Source organism: Chelonoidis abingdonii, chromosome 1 (assembly GCF_003597395.2).
Source record: "Chelonoidis abingdonii isolate Lonesome George chromosome 1, CheloAbing_2.0, whole genome shotgun sequence".
In the NCBI taxonomy this organism is placed as follows: domain Eukaryota; kingdom Metazoa; phylum Chordata; order Testudines; family Testudinidae; genus Chelonoidis; species Chelonoidis abingdonii.
The window spans coordinates 107,700,377-107,718,926 of record NC_133769.1 but is presented as its reverse complement, the minus strand read 5'-3'; the positions used below and the strand labels follow the sequence as shown (position 1 = coordinate 107,718,926).

The window sequence follows — 18,550 nt, the reverse complement described above, 5'->3', positions numbered from 1 at the left end:
ACATACACAGTATACAGGGGTCCACAGGGCATATGTGGGCTTGTTGGGCTCAGCCTGTGGGGTAACGGTGTGTGTGGGGGGATGCCACTGCCAGCTCCCCTATGGGGAAGGGAGGAGGAGTTGCCCAGCCCCCCGGGGGGCAGGCAGAGGGAGGAGTTGCCCGGCCCCCTGTGGGCAGGTGGGGGGGCAGAGGGAGGAGCTGCCCAGCCCCTGGGGGCAGGCGGGGGGGGCAGAGGAAGGAGCAGGGGCGGGCAGCTCCCTCTGCCCAGCCCTCGGGCGCAGGCAGGGATTAGGGTTCCCCGTATCCCAGCGGAGTGCTGGGGCAGACGCGCTTCAGGGCCGGGGGCCGCGGGTTAATACCGGCTGCGGCGGCGGCTGCGCTCCGGCCTCTGTCCCTCCCTCTCTCGCTGAGCCGCCCCCGCTCTGAGCCGAGAGGCCCGGCGGCGAGCCCGGGAGCAGCCAGACCCAGGCGGCGCGAGCGAGGAGGGCCATGGCCGGGCTGTGGGCGCCGCCCAAGCCCCTGAGCGCGGCGCAGCTGAGGCGGCTGGAGCAGCATCGCTACAGCGCGTCCGGGCGCTCGCTGCTGGAGCCGCCGCTGCAGCTCTACTGGGCCTGGTTGGTGGAGCAGATCCCGGCCTGGCTGGCCCCCAACACCATCACCCTGAGCGGCCTCCTGCTCAACCTGCTCACCACGCTGCTGCTCATCGCCTACTGCCCCAGCGCCACCGAGCAGGTACCGCCCGCCGGCCACAGGGGCCCTCTGCCGCCCCCCACAGCCCCCCCCGAGATCCAAGAAGCTTCTGCTTTCCCCAGACTCACAGGGCCCCCTGCCCTGACTAACCCCGGCCCTGTCCCTGCTCCTGCTCCCCTCACCCCGCAGGAGCCTCAGTTCCCTGTCCCCTTAGCCTGTACTAACTCCCAACCTATGTCTTTCTTCCCAGCCACCCTTCTCAAATCACCCTCTTGCCCCATACTGCCCCCCAGCTAATCTTCCCTCTATCCCACTCCCCCAAAATACCCCACCCTTTTCCCCACAGCGTCACCTCTTCTTACCCCACAGTAACTGCTCTCCCATGCCCAGTTAGAGCTTCCTCTAGCCAGCTCTCACCCCCTGCATTGTGTCCCTGTCCCCTACTCAAACACCTTCTCCTCCTTCCAGCACATATGCTTCACTGTAAACAACTTCACTCTCTCCTGCATTGTAATCGCTAGATCCAACTATGCTGTAACCGACCTTCTGCCCCCATGGTCCCTGCTCTGACTGAAACTCTCCCAGCAGCTCTAGCATTCAACCCTAATTTTTCCTTGTAACACCTTTTGTGCACATTGTACACACCCATTGTCTGAGGGCTTATAACTCTCTCTCTCTAGTGTAAATGTCAGCCATGCAAATACACCCTGTATCCCTCACACATACTGTAATCTCCAGGTATAACACACAGAGCACTCACTGCAAAACAAATTCCTACACAAACTGAGAACCTGGCCACATTCTAATCCCTTCATACTGTAAACCCCAGGATGTTGTAAAAACCACACAACTGGCGCACTGTGTCTTCAGACAGTGTTTTGAGCCTATGCACACAGTAAATCCTACTGCGTTGCATCAATAGTGCCCCACCTGTGTTATCAGTAGGTTTGGCCTTCTCTTTCTAGGAAGGACTAAACCATGTCTATGCAGGATAGACCAAACAGTTGTTATGCCATCCAACAGGGTCTGTACTATGCAGCATAGTTGTAGCTGTATTGGTCCCAGGATATTGGAGACAGGGTGGGTTAGGTAATATCTATTGTTGGTGAGACAGACAAGCTTTCGAGCCACCAGAACTCCTCCTTTGGGTCTGGGAAAGGTACTCCCAGCATCATAACATGGTGAAACAGATTGTTTAGCTTAAATAGTTAGCACATATTGTAAGGGGTCATTCAAGGTAGAGTGGCCTGATAACACAGTTGTAGGACAAAAAGGGAGGGTTAGTGGGTTATAGGCTGTTGTAATAAGCCATAAATCCAGTGTTTCTGTCCAGTCATGATTTTTTACTATTTAGCAGAGTAATGAATTTGGGCCTCTAGGCTCGTCTTTTGAAAGTACTGTGGCGGTTTCCTTTGAGGTTGAGGACTGATAGGGCAGATATAGAGTAATGGCTTCATGAAAAGTGTTCACCCGCAATTGATAGGGTGTTTTTGTCTTTTATCATTTTCCTGTGTGAGTTCATTCAACAGCATAGTGATTCATTTCACTCACATAGTTTTTAATGGGGGCATTTAGTGGACTAGATGAGGCATAGGGTGACCAGATGTCCCGATATTAACACATGGATATTTGTCCCATGTCCCAACTGCACATCCGTCGGGATGCCCTTTGTCCCGATATCGGAGACTGCTCACCATCACTGCCAAAGTGCCAGGGCTAGCATGGTGGCGCTTCCTGGGGTGGCTCCTGATGGGCACCTGCCCACCAGCAGGAGCCTGCAGTGCTGGCGACCCCTAGGCACAGAGGCGGAGGGGGTCTCCATGTGCTGCACCAGCTCCCTCCTGCCCAATCAGAGCTGCAGAGGTGGGGCTTGCAGGCACCTGCAGCGGGCAGAGAGCCCACCACCCCACCTGACCCAACCTGACCCTAGGAGCCTGAGGGACCTGCTGGATGCTTCCTGGGAGCCACCCCAGGTAAGCATCACTGGGACTCCCCACCTTGCCACCCTCTGGCTCTTAGGGTCAGGGCCCTGTGTGCGGTGCAGAGTGTTGCCCCGGGCTCCCACTATCCCAGGAAACACAGCAAGCCAGGGAGGCTGCGAGCTGGGGGAGAAGCCCTGCCCCAGAGCAGCAGCACAGTGCCACTGGGGGAGCCGCCACCGCCTGGCTCCGGGCGGGTTGAGGGGGCCCTGGCACTGCCCAGCCCGATAGACCGCGTAGCTCCTCTCCCCACTCATTGCACGGACAACTCCCTGTGGCGTGTGGGCTCCGTTCAGTGTCAGGTGCCATGCGGACCAGCAGGGTAAATAGCTCCCTGCCATGCCGCTGCCCTGTCTGGGCTGCTGCCTACCAGCAGCTGTGATTCAACGAGGGCATTTGGCCGGGGCTTGCAGCCTGCAGTAGCCAAAGGAGGGGAGGGCACCGAGGGGGCTGCGGCAGAGAGCAGGGGTGGGTGGTGCCTCAATGTGGTGCAGTTTCCCATGTGCCCCTTCTCCCCCAACTGTCTCCCGCAGCGGGAGTGGGGGTGGTTATAAAGCCAGGCGGGCGAGTCAGTGGCCACTTTGGGTGAGTCTGACCGCAGTTTAAGTGCAGGGTTAGTGGGACTTGAGTCAGCTGAGCTATGTTAGGGAGCCCTGGGCTTAGGGTGACCAAAGTTCCCAATATTAGAGGCTTTGTCTTATATAGGCAATTATTCTCCACCCTCACCCCCACCCCCCAAAAAAAAGTGTCGCGATTTTTTACACTTGCTATCTGGTCACCCTAATGAGGTATATCACATGTTGTGATAGGCATGTATAGAACCCATGGATCTTGAAAGATGTGTCGTGGGGGGTGTTGATCATTGTAGCAGTGGAGATATGTCTGCAGGTTTTGTATCGGTGGTTCTGGAATGGTCTGGTGCCACTTTGAGTTGGTGTGGTCTGGTCAGTGGGGAGGTTGCCTCTCATGCTGAATAAGTTTCTAATACTTTGACTTACTCCAAACCTCACTCATTCGGTGGGAAAGGAGACTCCCTTTGGGGGGATGAATTTCAAGCCTGTTTTTGACATTTCTCTTCTAGAGAGAGAAGATTTGTCTTGTGTATTGCCAGCACTCATGATTTTTATCATGAGAGTCACAATATTGGTGTCCTTAAGTCGAAGCTCCTGTATTCGTGTCATTACATGAAAATCTTGGCTTTCTGCAACACTAAAGGGTTTTTTTTGTTCACAATATCCAACCAGTCTTATCAACAGTTTGGCTCCAAAGATGGGAGTGCTAGTGTAGACCGAAGTTGCTGGCATTTAAAGTGCCTAATGCTACTCTTAAGTTCTCAAACTGTGGTCCATGAGCTCCATTCTGGTGGTCCATGGATAGTTCCCTCTAAGGTGTGCACCTGGGTGGCCACGCACGAGAATGAAGGGTCACCCACCTAATTAGAGGAGCCACACAGGCATGGTTCTACTAAGTAGGTGCCTGGACCCTGGAGAAGATGCACGTGTAACGTGAGGTGCTGACCTTGGGGGGAATAGGGGTAGGTGGGAGGGGGCGGTGGGGTGAGAAGAGAGTGTAGGGGGAATTTGGGACACGTAGGGCTGCAGTGGCCAGAGAAAGAGGCGACTTTCCCCAGCTCCTGGGCTGCGGCTTCTGGGGAGAGGTGGCCCTTCTTCCCAGCCTCAGCTCTGTGGCTGCTGTAGAGAGGGAGGGACCCTGCTCCTTCCCAGCCCCAGCTGGGGGGCTGCCATGGCAGGGGGAAGAGGGCACATCCATCACATTAGAAAGGTAAGACTACTGATATTAAAATATGAGTTGTGTGCTTTTAGTTGTAGAACAAAAAAAGTTAATTAAGATTTTTTGTTAATATAGCGCTTTTATCCAAAGCGCTTTACAATACTTGGCTAACGGTACAAACAACATTTGGAAAGATCATTAAGTGGTCCGCCGAGACCCTCAGCAATTTTCAAGTGGTTCGCAAAAAAAAAAGTTTGAGAACCACTGACTTAGGCTATGTCTGTACTGAAGCTGGGACTGTAATTTCCAGCTTGGGTAGACATACCTGCACTAGCTCTGACTGAGCTAGCATGCTAAAAATAAAAGTGTAGCAATGGCAGCGCAAGTGCGGGTAACTGCTCCAAGTACATAGTTGGGGTCTTGGATAGGATCATAGTTGGGGTGACTCGTCCCTCATGACTACACTTCTATTTTTAGTGTATAGCACTATAGTACACTAGCCCAATGAGAAATTTTTCCCTTTTTTTTCCAATGGTGTTAATTTTATAGACGTTGAGTTTTGTAAAACCTAAGTGCTGCTGTCAGATTTCAGCTGGCAGTCTAAATTTAAAAATCTCATTCAACCATCACAGCATCCATTGAAAACATGTCATATGAAGCAGGAGCCTCCTTTTATTCTGTGTTCTTGTTCTTGTTTTAATAGACGGGGTCGTTTTATACCTCCCATTACAACATTCTCTCTCACCAAAGTATGCATCTCCTTACAAGACAAACACCCTGTTATCCAATTCCTGTTTGTCCAAACAAATTCTGTCATCTTTCATGCCAAGAAAGAGAGAATGAGCAGTGTGGGAGCCCTCTTGTAGTTCTGAACTACTGCACGTGTGGCAGGATTGAATAGGGCCTAGACTTTTCTATCACAAGGTGAAAACGATGGCCTTAGTCCTGCAAGTGCACTCTCACAGTCCGACTCTTGCAGCTCCTCATTGATGTTAATGGGGTTTTGCAAAGGCCTGTCTGTGCAGATCCGCTTGCAGGATCTGGCTCTGACTTCTGATGTACTTTGGGATCTGGAGAAACCTGTGTTAGGAGCTAAAATTAAACCTCCAAACTTATTTTCACTCGTGACCCAAAGTGTAGGAGAACTTGTGCCTTCACAGGTTAAAGACTAATGGGTTAACCTGCTGTTTTAAATATCACGCTCAGATATTTTCACTTCAGGAAAAATATGTGTAGATCATACAGAAAAGAATTTACATGATTGGGATTGTAATAATGCAGTGAGATGGAATTACAAACTTGTAGTTAATTGCAGCTTGGTATGGGTAACACACAAATTCCTTGGGGTTTATGGGAGTGCAGTTGTTCAGAGACCTGGCTCGTTCATAACCTTACCGATACCAAGGTTCAAACTGTGCTAGCCACAACAATATTAGCCTCTAATGATAGAACAAGAAGCAATGGGCTTAAACTGCAGCAAGGGAGATTTAGGTTGGACATTAGGAAAAAGTTCCTAACTGTCAGGGTAGTTAAACACTGGAATAAATTGCCTAGGGAGGTTGTGGAATCTCCATCTCTGGAGATATTTAAGAGTAGGTTAGATAAATGTCTATCAGGGATGGTCTAAACAGTGTTTGGTCCTGCCCTGAGGGCAGGGGACTGGACTCGATGACGTCTTGAGGTCCCTTCCAGTCCCAGCGTCTCTGAATCTATGAATATTGGAACATAGTTGTTGGGATTAGTGTATTATAGATCTTTTGATATTGTAACACTTGAGCATCTTGGCTTGTCTAATATTTTTAATACCCTAAACTTTTGCATTCTTGCTGTAGATTAAAGGCCTGCAAACTTTTGTTTCTTTAAAAATAAAAGGGGGGGGGGCAGTTTTAGTTGAGCAAACTGGGAGGAGCATGCAAATTTGCAATGCCTAATTTTGAATTCTTAATACCCAAATTGTTTTTATGCAGTGTAGTTGTACCGTGTCAGTCCCAAGATACTAGAGACACAAGGTGGATGAAGTAACGAAACATTTTATGAATTATTAAATCATTGGCCAACTTGACAGCATAGTTGTACACTTCAACATCTAACCTCTACATAATTGGCCTCAAGAAGCAACCTTTCCTGTAATAATTGACCGACAGTCTTAACTACTTAATTGTGAGGAGTATTACAACACTGCATTTCCCTCTATAAAACTGTGGATATTAGAGACAAAAGATTCTATATAATTAAAGTCCCCTGCTAGTAGTACCTTAAGTTATTGAAACTGAATTTTAACACTTCTTTTTTTAAAAGTGTAGGTAAGTGTAGGTACACATTTCATAATATAATAAAAGAATAGGTAACTTAATGCCTGTGAAAGTCCTTGATTGAGAGCCCTCAAGCCTTGATATGGGTTTTAAAGGCACAGGGGAAAGATGCACTGAGATTGTGACTCCGTGACAGGTCACAGCTCTTCATTCTTACTGCCAATCTCTCGCCAAGAGTACTGTAGCATTTTGGGGTGTTTTTTCTTCCCAGCAGAACAAAGATAATTGTTCACTGCCAAATGGAGATGGTGTGGAGAAAATACGCCTGCTTAATCCTGGAGCTTTACAAAGACATTGTGAAATAATAAATGTGTGAACACTCTGCATGCACTAAAGGAAGTGATGCAACCACTGGTTCCTTCTGGTGGGTAGGACATGATAGTGATGCAACCTCAGTATCTTGATAAACATCTTCAGAACAGCTGTGACAACAGTCATCTGTTGTAGCACACTGACTGATGTTTGCCTTTTAATTGATTTTGACAATTTGATAGAAATTTCTCCCCAGGTCAAATTGGCAGAGACTCTGAGAGTTTTTCACTTTCCTCTGCAGCCCTGAAAAACCTGTGCACCTCCTGTGCCCTCTGTCTGGTGGCATCACAAGATTCTTAGGTCATGGGGACACAGTGATAAAATCTGTCAAAAGTATAAAAATAGTTGTTGATATTCAGGAGACTATTGTCAGACCCCAGAGGATGTAAGCAGTATGGGTGGGGAAATGGGGGAAAAAAGTAGATAATGAAATTTTGTTTGTAGGTGTATCTCCAAATATCAACTAAAAACAGGCGCTTTTTTTGTAACTGGGAACGTGGGGAAGGAAATGTGATAGTATAGGATGACTTGAAGGTAAGAGTATGTAGTGCAATGGCCACAAAAAGGCTAACAAGTGTCATTTAGTTGTACATCAAGAGATCTCTTGATGTACATTAAAAAATATTGTGCCTAATATTTGGCACAGAGTTAATAAGTACAGTAACTCCTCACTTAACGTTATAGTTATGTTCCTGAAAAATGCGACTTTAAGTGAAATGATGTTAAGCGAATCCAGTTTCTCCATAAGAATTAATGTAAATGGGGGTGGGGGGTTAGGTTTCAGGGAATTTTTTTTGCCAGACAAAAGGCATTGTATAAATTTTAAACAAGCAATTTAATACTACATTGGGGGAGAGTAGTGTGCATGTGCTGTGTGTTTACAAATGTACTGTACGTACAGTACTATAGTTGGGAGGTGCCCCTGCCTTACCCTACACAGGCACAGCCCACTGGCACTGGAGATGAGGCAGGCAAGGAGGCTGAAGGTGCTGTAGGCTAGGAGAAGCACATTGCGCAGCAGCGGCAGCTTCCCCTACTCTGCAAGCACCGGGGGCGGGGGCGGGGGGGCCTCAACCCTCAGCCTGCCCACTCCCCCCCTTCCCCTAAGGCCCCATCCTTGACCTGCCTCTTCTCCTCCCATCTCCTCCCCCTTCCCATGCTGCATCCTAGCTCCTCCCCTCCCCCGCCAACTTGGCAAGCCAGCTGATTGCTGCCAGCAGGGGAGGGAGGGGGAGCCTGCATGTTGAGTCCTCGCTCCTCCCCCATCCCTCGTGCCTGGGGCAGTCAGCTGGCTTGCAGTGCTTAGGGGACAGGAGGGAGGGGGGAGGAGCGAGGACTCAGCGGACAGGCTCCCCCGCCTGCCCAGGGCAGTCAGCTCACTTGCGGCATTGGGGATGCAGGGATGGGAGGTGGAGCCTGCGCTCCGAGTCCTCGCTCCTCCCTCCTGCCCCCAAAATGCCACAAGCCAGCTGATTGCTGTGGGCGGGGTATGTGTGTGAGGGGGAAGGCGCTGATCTGCGGGGTCTGCCAGTGGGCGGGAGGCACTGTGGGAGGGTGTGTGTGTAGGGAGGCGGCCAGCTGTGAAGAAAGCATGCGTTTGATGAAGTGGGTATTCACCCACGAAAGCTTATGCTCCAATACATCTGTTAGTTTTTAAGGTGCCACAGGACTCTTTGTTGCTTTTTATATATAAAAGAGTCATTTTAAGACTGGGTGGAGCAGAGCGGGCGAATGGGACGTGTTCATATTACAGGGAAATGGCAAAATGAGAGATGGTGATCCTGTATGCATCATTGAGAAATTAGGTGTGATTTAGTTGCTCTCCTGAATAATCTAATTATTAAGAATAATTGCCAACCTAATTATTGGGTCCAACACTTCTGCCCTTTCACTATTCTGTCACTATCTCTTTCTTTTACCATAGCTTGATCCTTTTTACAATTTAGCATGCAGTAATTTTACCAGAGTCCTTTATTTACTCTCTCTGAACTTCCAAGATATCCCTCCATTTGTAAACTTCTTACTGGTGTTTATAACAACTCCTTAAGGTTTCATTAAAAAACAAACAAAGCTACTTCAAGCTTGCCAATTTAACGCTGCTGAATGGGACAAAAAGACAGTAACATTAAATTTTAATTTAAATTTTTTTAATTTTTAAAATTATTTTAGGTTAATTTTCCAGGCCACTGGAACCTCTGTGTTCATGACATTACGAAGTTTTAATTTCAGAACTCGAATGTTAGATTAATGCAAATAACAGAATATTTTATCTTCTCTGGAAGCCAAAATAGTTCAGGAGACCAGATTCTTGACCCACTCTGATTCTTAATTTGATCCCCACTCCTGTTGCTTTCTCTGCTGTCTTCCTAGGCTTCAGGACAGATCATTTTCCTTCCAGCTACATAACTCCTGAGTTACGATAAATACTATTTTTTCTCATAATTGTGAAAGGTCTGAGCAAGATAATGAAAAACAATGAAATTTAAAATTCATACCAGTGTGCTGTCATGTACAGTAATCTTGCTCACTGACTGACGGGAAGAAACGTTGGGCAGAGGAAGAACACACATCACCATGGTAATCCATTAATTAGGAGCTGAGGGTATTTCAGTCTCCAAATATTAATCTTTTGACCTGAGACTGTCAAGTAGGCCTAAGTATGGTGGTGGTTTTTGTAATTTGGACACTTGTTTACTACCAGTTAGATTGAGATCACCAACTCATTTCATGTCAGCTGCCCAACAACATGCAGGTCACTACCACCCTGGGTTAGCTTTGAAGTGGTGACCTTGGGGTGAAAGGCTCCATATCCCATTTCCAATTCCCCCAAGCCATTCATACCAACACTTGTTGCTACATTCTCAGTGCACTCTGCTTCCCCTCTCAGCAGGTGTTCTGTAGCATTAACTGATATGGATGAGATAGTTATGGGGAAGATGAGAATGAAAACCCTTTGCTCCTCGCACTCCATGGATCCTGTCATGGTGGGGATTTATAAGGAAATGGAAAGCTCATACTGAGAAGGCAGGGGAAATTTTTTAACTTGAATTCTAGCATGTGTGTACACATTCTAATTGGGGAAAAAAGATATTTATTTTGTCAAAAATCGGTTTGAAGTTGAGTGTAGCAGAACTGTTTTCCATTAAACTCTCTTCTGACAATATGATCTAAAGTTATGACTGCAAACATTAGCATGTTCTCTTTAATTTTTCAGAGTTTGACTTAAGAAATCGAACTGTTTCATTGCCATGTTTATTCTGCTGAATAACTGTGGGGTTGCTGAAGCTGTCATTAGCTAACAGTGAATACAGTAACTAATGTGCAAGCTTTTTTAATCTGTACAAATTGAGGAATTGTGATATGAAGCTTGTTACCTCTTCATATAAAGAAGCTCTAAAGTAAGATCCTTGATACAGTTTGCAAATCCAGCAATGCTTTGAAAAAAGTCAAAAGGCAACCTTAAAAAAAAGAGAGGAGGCGGAAAGGCCTGACTGATTAATTGGAGTATCCCAAATTTGGAAATATTAAAAATGTCTGTGTACAGGGAGGAACTCACAGCATTGTCTTTCTGTAACAAAATACAGTTGTCTTTACTTACTGTATCTGCCATTTTTCAGGCTGGCTTCATTATATTTTATGAAATAATTATTTAAAAGATTAAACAAGATAAATAGCAAACATACGGAATAGAATGAACTGGAATTAAATAGCATTATGACTGTTGAAGAATGTGAGATAATAGCTTTTTCTTCATGATTGACTATTGAATATGGAGATTTTGCATTCAGAAACAAATAAAATGCCAACTGTGGGTGAGATCTTCTTTAACAATAGTAATCTGTTCAGCAGTTTTATGTATCCAGTGGCTTTAGAAGAAGGGAGGAGTGTGGGAAAATAAAGTGGTTGAGAGGATCTTGTTAACCGAATTAGCACAGGGTACAGTTTTAATTCTTTGTATGATATGCATAATTGCTTTTTTGGGTAATCTGGACTATTAAACTGTATTTTAAACTGTAGGCAAATGGCTGAAAGGGGGAATTTATTGCAACCCAGGCAGCAGAGGCCTGGGCAACACAGCCGAGAATCTGTCCTAGGCTCTTCCCAAAATTGAGGGGCCTAGGGTCATGGATTTTGTAGACCTCAAAGGCTAGCCTTGGACAGCTGAAGGAGGGTATGTGTGTGGGCAGGGCTGGGGGGAGAACATTGAATAATACTTGATCTTTATGAAGACATATTGACACATAATCATAGTGATCAGTTTACATTTTATCTTTGCAAGGATAAGGGTTAGAACAGAGATTTTATTTAAATGGGAATTTAGATTAATTTAGGAGATTTAAAAGTGCTAGGGTAAATCCACAGAGTTAAGTAGCCTCAAGAATCCAGAAGTGCCCTTGTCAAATGGCCCTGTCCTTTCTACATGGTCACTTTCCTGTCTTCCTGAGGGAAGGTGAGTTTGGATTTTCTCCTGTTCCTAGAGTTGGATTTTCCCCTGTTCCTAGCTTATACAAGTTTTGAAAGTCTTTTGTCCCTTTTCGTGTTTTGCCTAAAGATGGTAAAACGATTTTGCCTCCTATTTAATAACTAGATTAATGGGAGAAAAACCTAAAAATTATTTTAAAATTTAATGTTAAACCCATATTGGAGAGGGATGGAAACTAGTTTATAATCTTGCATTGGGTTACCATAATGCTGTTTTGCTTTCTGCCTGCCACCAAAATGCTCATGTCAGTTGGAATTTAAATCTTTTTCTTATCCAATTTACAGATAATGCTGAAAGTCTTAAGATGCTAGACTTTTAATTTTCCCCTCACTTAATACTATTTGGGAGGAGGAGAGGAACTGTTGGAACATCGTGCTTCATAAATCATTAGGTTTAGGCCTTTGTAAAAATGTGAGTCTAGATTTTTGACCTAAAGATTGGTGGGGATTCAGAGTCCCTAATACTGTGTAAACTATAGTGAAAGTCCAAAAGTCACTGGTTTCATACCTGATCCAAGAGAGACACTACTCTTGAATGAAAGAATATATATATTTGACTGAATTGTTACAAATAATCAGTAACAATCATGAAGGTATATTTAAACGTGTCACAGAGATTGCAAGTGTCATCTTGTCTAAGGAGTGAAAAGAGATAAGATAACCCAGCTGGAATTGATGAGGACTTACCAATAGGAAAAAAAACATTTTGACTAGAATTTGAACGGTAGTCTTATTTTACATTGAAGTAATACCAACATAAAAAGCATAACAGATTTTATATTATTACTACATAAGTAGGAACCCCAACATTGGAGAAGCTTAAACCCAATGACAATGGACATGTTTAAAAATCTTGAAAGCCCATATTTTCTAAGAAAGCTTCTAAAATTGTGCCAGTTGTTTGCCGGTGCAAGTAGAAATTAGACACCTACAGTAACTACCAAAATTAGTCCTACAATCAGATGAGTATCTAACTAAACTCTGTACTTGCAGAATTGCAAGTGCAATATAGGGTTTCGGGTTGAGATCCTTTCACAGATTTAGCTAGAATATAGTGAATTCTCAGGGCTCCTTAAAAAGATATTTTAGGTCCTGTTTTTCCTTCCTATCTGATTCCTTTGGGTGACATACTCTGGAGAATTAATCTGATTCTGTACTCAAGACATTCCGATCCTTTATTTCCCCTAGAGTTTTCACTACTTTACTTTTCTTCTGTCATGATGCTAGACAATAGTTATCCAGAAATTTAAAATAGATTTAACAATGGTCCAGATAAGGATTACTCAGCCTGCTCTTAACTAGGATGATGCTACTATTGCCTCCAAGTCAGAAGTATACGAGATTCTCATTTGGAAGTTCATTTCAAGGTTAAATGAATTAGGAAGTAGAGAGATACTGATGATCTTTTCTTTCTGAAAGTTACCTAATTTTTTTGTTTAAGTTTAAACATTCATTTTCTTTTCTGGCTTTGAGCAAGGCTTTTAAGTTCAAAATGGAACCTTCCTTAAATATGGTCCTAGTTGGAAGGTCTTGTCTTGTGGATTCCTGGGATGGGTCTAAATCTGATGTGTGATTTGTTCTAAACAAACTGGTTCACAAGTGCTATGATGGGATATAATGAACAGGGCTTAAGAACAGCTATCTCACCATACTTTCATTTTTCCCCCTTCTATATTCCCCTCCATGACAACCTCCTGTCCTAACTTAGTTTAAAAGAAGTTTATTATTTTCAGTTGTCAAAATTCTTCCCTTTTCTGGTTTGACTGAGACCACTGGCTGGTTTATGTGGATGTGTACCTGTTATGTGAGGATTTATTTAAAGTGGGTTATTTCCTGTCTCTCAGCCCAATATCTACTCATTAATATTCAGTCCGTCCATATAATGTATAATTTTGTTATCCAGATACACTCACTAACCTTTAATAAACACACATGGAAAATAAATGTTTTCAATCTTGATTACGATGTATGTGGTACAGCCAAATTCTGCCCTGTTACACCTGTGAGCTCCCACTGAAGAGGGATTGTACAAGAGTGACTGAGGACAGGATGTAACAGACAGTTCCTACCTAGGGGTAGAAAAGAATTAATTTTCACGATTTCCTATGGGATTTTATCTATTTGATATAAACATCTTGTATGGAACCTTTCACTTTGTTTCTTCCCAAACAATTTTTTGTGTAAAGTGTGATTGGTAAGAACTAGGGGCAAAAATGTGACCTGGACTGAAACTAGATTTGGGGGTGTATGAGGAAAAGTAATCAGTAAGGACTAGTTTCAAAGTCGTCCTGATTTTCTGAACGCTAAATCTCCCCTCCGAGATGGGACCACTACCATGGCAAGTCCTGCTAAACTAAAACCCTGTAATGAATGATCAAAACCAACCCCCAATCAATTTAAAACAAGAACTAAATAAATGATCAAAGTCTACATTTAGCAGATAGTTGTTCTTCTTTCTTAAGAGAACCATTTATTTACTTGGGAGAGATTCTGCAAGGCGCAAGTGGCAGTTAGAGGCGTCTGCCTGCCATTTGAGCCTTGGAAAAATCTCCAACTTTGTCTATTTAAAAACTAAAACTTCTGTTAAAAGGAGAAAATGCACTAAGTAATTTTGTTGTTTTCGTATATGCAAATATAACCAGTTCTCTAAATACCTAGGAAGAAAATAAAATTTTAAGTTAATCATCTAATTGACTTCAGAAAATTTGAATGAAACACTGAACTCTTTTTTTTTTTTTTTTTAAAGACGCTCCTTTTTGTTTGGGTTCTGTTTCCATAAACATGGATAGAACCATTTGTACTAATTATGTGCACCTCTCTCAATTTTCAGGTGAGAAAATTAAAGTTTATTAATCTTTATGCCACTTTAGATAGCTGTATCTATCTAAACTTTTAGTTTTGTAAATGAAAGCACAGGCATGAGGCTGCATAGATTCTGTTTCACCGATATAAACTGAGCAATTCATTTCAGATTTACTGCAATTTACACTGCTAAAACTGAAAGAAGACTTTGGCCTGTCTATGGTAGTCTCTTAGCAAAGTACTGCTCTGAAAGCTTTTCATGCAGAGAAAATCTGTAGTATGATTGATTTTTGGCTTATAGTAAGTGATCTGGAACTGACAGTATTGATATTTATGCATCTGTTCCAGGCACCGTTTTGGGTATTCCTCTTGTGTGCATTAGGACTCTTTGTTTACCAGTCCCTGGATGCTATTGATGGGAAACAAGCCAGAAGAACAAATAGTAGTTCCCCCTTAGGGGAACTTTTTGACCATGGTTGTGACTGTATTTCCACAGGTAACTTTATTTCTTCGTTTTTAATACTTGGGTTGGGGGGAGGAGGGGACTGGAAAAAAACTAAATCCTAGGAAGGTACAGTCTGGCCTAATGGATTAAAAACTAGACTGTACCTTCCTAGGATTTAGTTTTTTTCCAGTCCCTTTGGAGTCCTAGATTCTCTTCCTGGCCTGCTGGGTGACTATGAACAAGTCACTTTGCTTGTTGGTGCCTCTGTTTTCCATCTGTAAAATGGGAATAAGACTATTGACCTCATATGTAAAGCTCTTTGAGATTTACAGATGGAAAGTACTGTATGAGAGCTAGGTGGTTATTACTTACTAACCTAGGGAGTGGGAAAATATTTTAGAAGTGGCCCTGAGACATGTATAATGCATGTTACCTAGCTCTTGCATGTGTACATTGAGAGTATGAAGTGAGTGTGTTCCCTGTATTGAATCTGATCACTTTTTGTAAGCAATACAGTACGTTCAAAGATTTCCTCTGAGAGAAGTGCAGTATCTCCAGGCAGTAGGCACACCATCCTTCAAGCTTTTTTTTAACATTAGTTTCTACAGTATGCATTTCCACTAGAGCTGAGATGACTAATACAAGTAACAATAAGGAATTCAATCTCTCCTGACATGGTACTGTAGTTCTAACAATTTTTAAGTGTGTTTACTTTTCCTCACTTCGCTTTCATAGTTCCTGATTATGTTGACATGACTCAGTCTTTCTAATTAGAAAAGGTTTCATTTCCTTTTAAGAAAGAAATCAAAATGATGGGCTAGATTGTTTGCATCCATCAAAAACCAAAACAAACAAAAACATGCAAGTTCTTTCGTTTCTCTGCCCTGAAGTGATGCTTTTCTGAATTGCTGTCCAAGAGACAATGTTTAATTGGCTACTGCTTAATATCTGAAATTAATAGCCCACTTTTGTTGTTGTTTGTACTACAAACCTTAATTCATCTTGGTAATTTAGCATCAAATTAAAATTGAACTTCAGGTATTTATACTGTATCTAGCATCTTAGAAACTTATACAGCCTTCATGACTATTGTGTTTTGAGTCAGATAAGTAGTGAAGCCAGCCTTCAGTTCTTCTGTCAAATAAGTTATGACAGATGTTTGATTAACCCAGTAAATAGGCCTTGGTATGTGTGAGGGCCCCAAGTCTAGGGATTGGGTCCTGTCCCTGGGGGGATAGGGTGTCGTGGGGGTGGGGCTTTGCAGAGGCCCCCCTGCAGCTCTGGTTACAAGGGGCTGACTGAGCTCGGCTCCATGCTCTGGGCTTTGTCGGCTCCATCTATGCCAAATTTGTGAGTGGCGTGACCTGGCGCACAGAGTCACAGTGCCCCGTACTCATGTTTGAGCTGGCTGCCTTCCCATCATCATGATGGAGGAGCAGTTGAGTCAAGCCTGAGTGGCACTTTGATCCCATGCACCAGGCCACAGCAGTCTCACGGGACTGGAGCTGCGATGTGATCCTTTGAAACATTCCAGTGATCCAGTTTTGGGTCACAGCCTACAGGCTGAGAAACCCTGATCTAAACCTAGTGAGACAAGGAACACTACAGTGAGAGCTTAGCTGTGCATGATGTAGTTAAGGTTATCCAAGAGTTCATTTTCTCCCTGTTTTTACAATATTCCAATTATCTGAAGATGTTGAGATGAAATTCCCTATATTGGTCTGCACTCGATAATGATGTGATGTGTGCTTTTGTTTTTAAATAGACCTCAGGAAAAAAGTTTATTCTAAAATGTAAAACCTATTTTTACAGTAATTTGTAACTCTCACTATTACTACCTTATAACAATGTTACCCAACATGTAGGCATGCCTCCCTGGTTGTGCGGTGGGGTGCGGGGAGCTGAAAAGGTATACCTTAAGATGGGTGAGCTTCTACCACCACATTATGGGGTTGTAAAGGGCACTATAGGTTTCATTTTCCTGAAGCTTCAAGTTTGGGAAATGCTGTCCAACAAGTCACTATACTATTGATGCTATTGCAGTCAAACTTTGTCTAGTGTTTATCTTTAAAATTGCAAGTAGTATAATTATTTATGACTGACTATGCTTATCTCTGCCTTTCAGTTTTTGTTTCCATTGGAGCCTGCATAGCTGTTCGACTGGGAACGAACCCTGACTGGCTATTTTTCTGTTGTTTTGTGGGGCCGTTCATGTTTTATTGTGCTCACTGGCAGACTTATGTATCAGGCATATTAAAGTTTGGAAAGTAAGTAGAACTCTTTTCAGAACTGTACATATTTGATCTTTGGATTTGACACATCTCATTTCACCTTCCACCCATCCTTCCCTTCTCCTCTCTTGTGTAAAAAAAAAAAAAAAAAAAACTCTTTAAAAAAAAAAAAAAAAAAAAAAAAAAAATTCAGTCTTTTATCTGAAGTTTATATCTGGTCCAGGACCTGAAATTCGTATCAAAACTGACATTTCTTTTTGCAGTTGTCAGATGTCCCTGAGACCTCTGTACAATTGCTATTGATTTGCAATACATTAAACACTATTTCCAGGAATGGCTTCATAAAGTCACTGTTAGTCATTGGGGTGCACTGTGCTTCCCAGAGCTCCAGGAGCACAGTAGGCACTTCACCTCGCTTCTCCATTGTTTGAGGCGGGTGCAGAATTTACTCTTCGCTGAGCCTATCCGAGGATACGTAGCCCTGTGCCCTTCTACTTTGGGGAGGCTAGTCCTGGAAGTGATGTTAACCTTATATAGTCCTTACAGTAGTATGGTCCTTGTACACTCGATGTCCACTCAGTACTAATTCTTGTTCAACTAATCACTCAATCAAGTTTGTTTAGATTTGCAGATGATAATGCTGCCTGTGTCTTGTTTACAGTGTCACCTGAAAGTGAGAACAGGCATTTGCATGGCACTGTTGTAGCTAGTGTTCATGGAATCATAGAATATCAGGCTTGGAAGGGACCTCAGGAGGTCATCTAGTCCAACCCCCTGCTCAGAGCAGGACCAGTTCCCAACTAAATCATCCCAGCCAGGGCTTTGTCAAGCCTGACCTTAAAAATCTCTAAGGAAGGAGATTCCACCACCTCCTTGGGTAACCCATTCCAGTGCTTCACCACTCTCTGAGTGAAAAAGTTTTTCCTAATATCCAGCCTAAACCACCCCCACTGCAACTTGAGACCATTACTCCTTGTTCTGTCATCAGGTACCACTGAGAACAGTCTAGATCCATCCTCTTTGGAACCCCCTTTCAGGCAGTGGAAAGCAGCTATCAAATCCCTCCTCATTCTTCTCTTCTGCAGACTAAACAATCCCAGTTCCCTTAGCCTCTCCTCATAAGTTATGTGCTCCAGCCCCCTAGTCATTTTTGTTGCCCTCTGCTGGACTCTTTCCAATTTTTCTACATGCTTCTTGTAGTCTGGGGCCCAAAACTGGGCACAGTACTCCAGATGAGGCCTCACCAATGTCAAATAGAGGGGAATGATCATGTCCCTCAATCTGCTGACAATGCCCCTACTTATACAGCCTAAAATGCCATTAGCCTTCTTGGCAACAAGGGCACACTGTTGACTCATATCCAGCTTCTCGTCCACTGTAACCCCTAGGTCCTTTTCTGCAGAACTTCCTAGCCATTCAGTCCCTAGTCTGTAGCAGTGAATGGGATTCTTCCATCCTAAGTGCAGGTCTCTGCACTTATCCTTGTTGAACCTCATCAGATTTCTTTTGGCCCAATCCTCCAATTTATCTAGGACTCTCTGTATCCTATCCCTACCCTCTGATGT

At 43.8% G+C, this 18,550-nt stretch overlaps 1 protein-coding gene across 3 annotated transcripts in view; it reads left to right on the top strand.

Moving 5' to 3' along the window:
• Nucleotides 1-429: 429 nt before the first annotated feature.
• Nucleotides 430-18,550, top strand: part of CHPT1 (choline phosphotransferase 1) — a 39,499-nt gene continuing 21,378 nt past the window's right edge. The window contains exons 1-4 of one of the 3 annotated variants that reach the window (XM_032781950.2): nucleotides 647-733; nucleotides 14,254-14,337; nucleotides 14,658-14,805; nucleotides 16,880-17,021. In XM_032781950.2, the coding sequence (XP_032637841.1) occupies nucleotides 14,314-14,337; nucleotides 14,658-14,805; nucleotides 16,880-17,021 (314 nt within the window). In that variant the 5' untranslated portion in view covers nucleotides 647-733; nucleotides 14,254-14,313. Of the gene's footprint in view, nucleotides 734-6,947; nucleotides 7,078-14,253; nucleotides 14,338-14,657; nucleotides 14,806-16,879; nucleotides 17,022-18,550 lie in introns of those variants that run through there. The other 2 variants (XM_032781951.2, XM_032781949.2) reach the window with 2 other exon arrangements.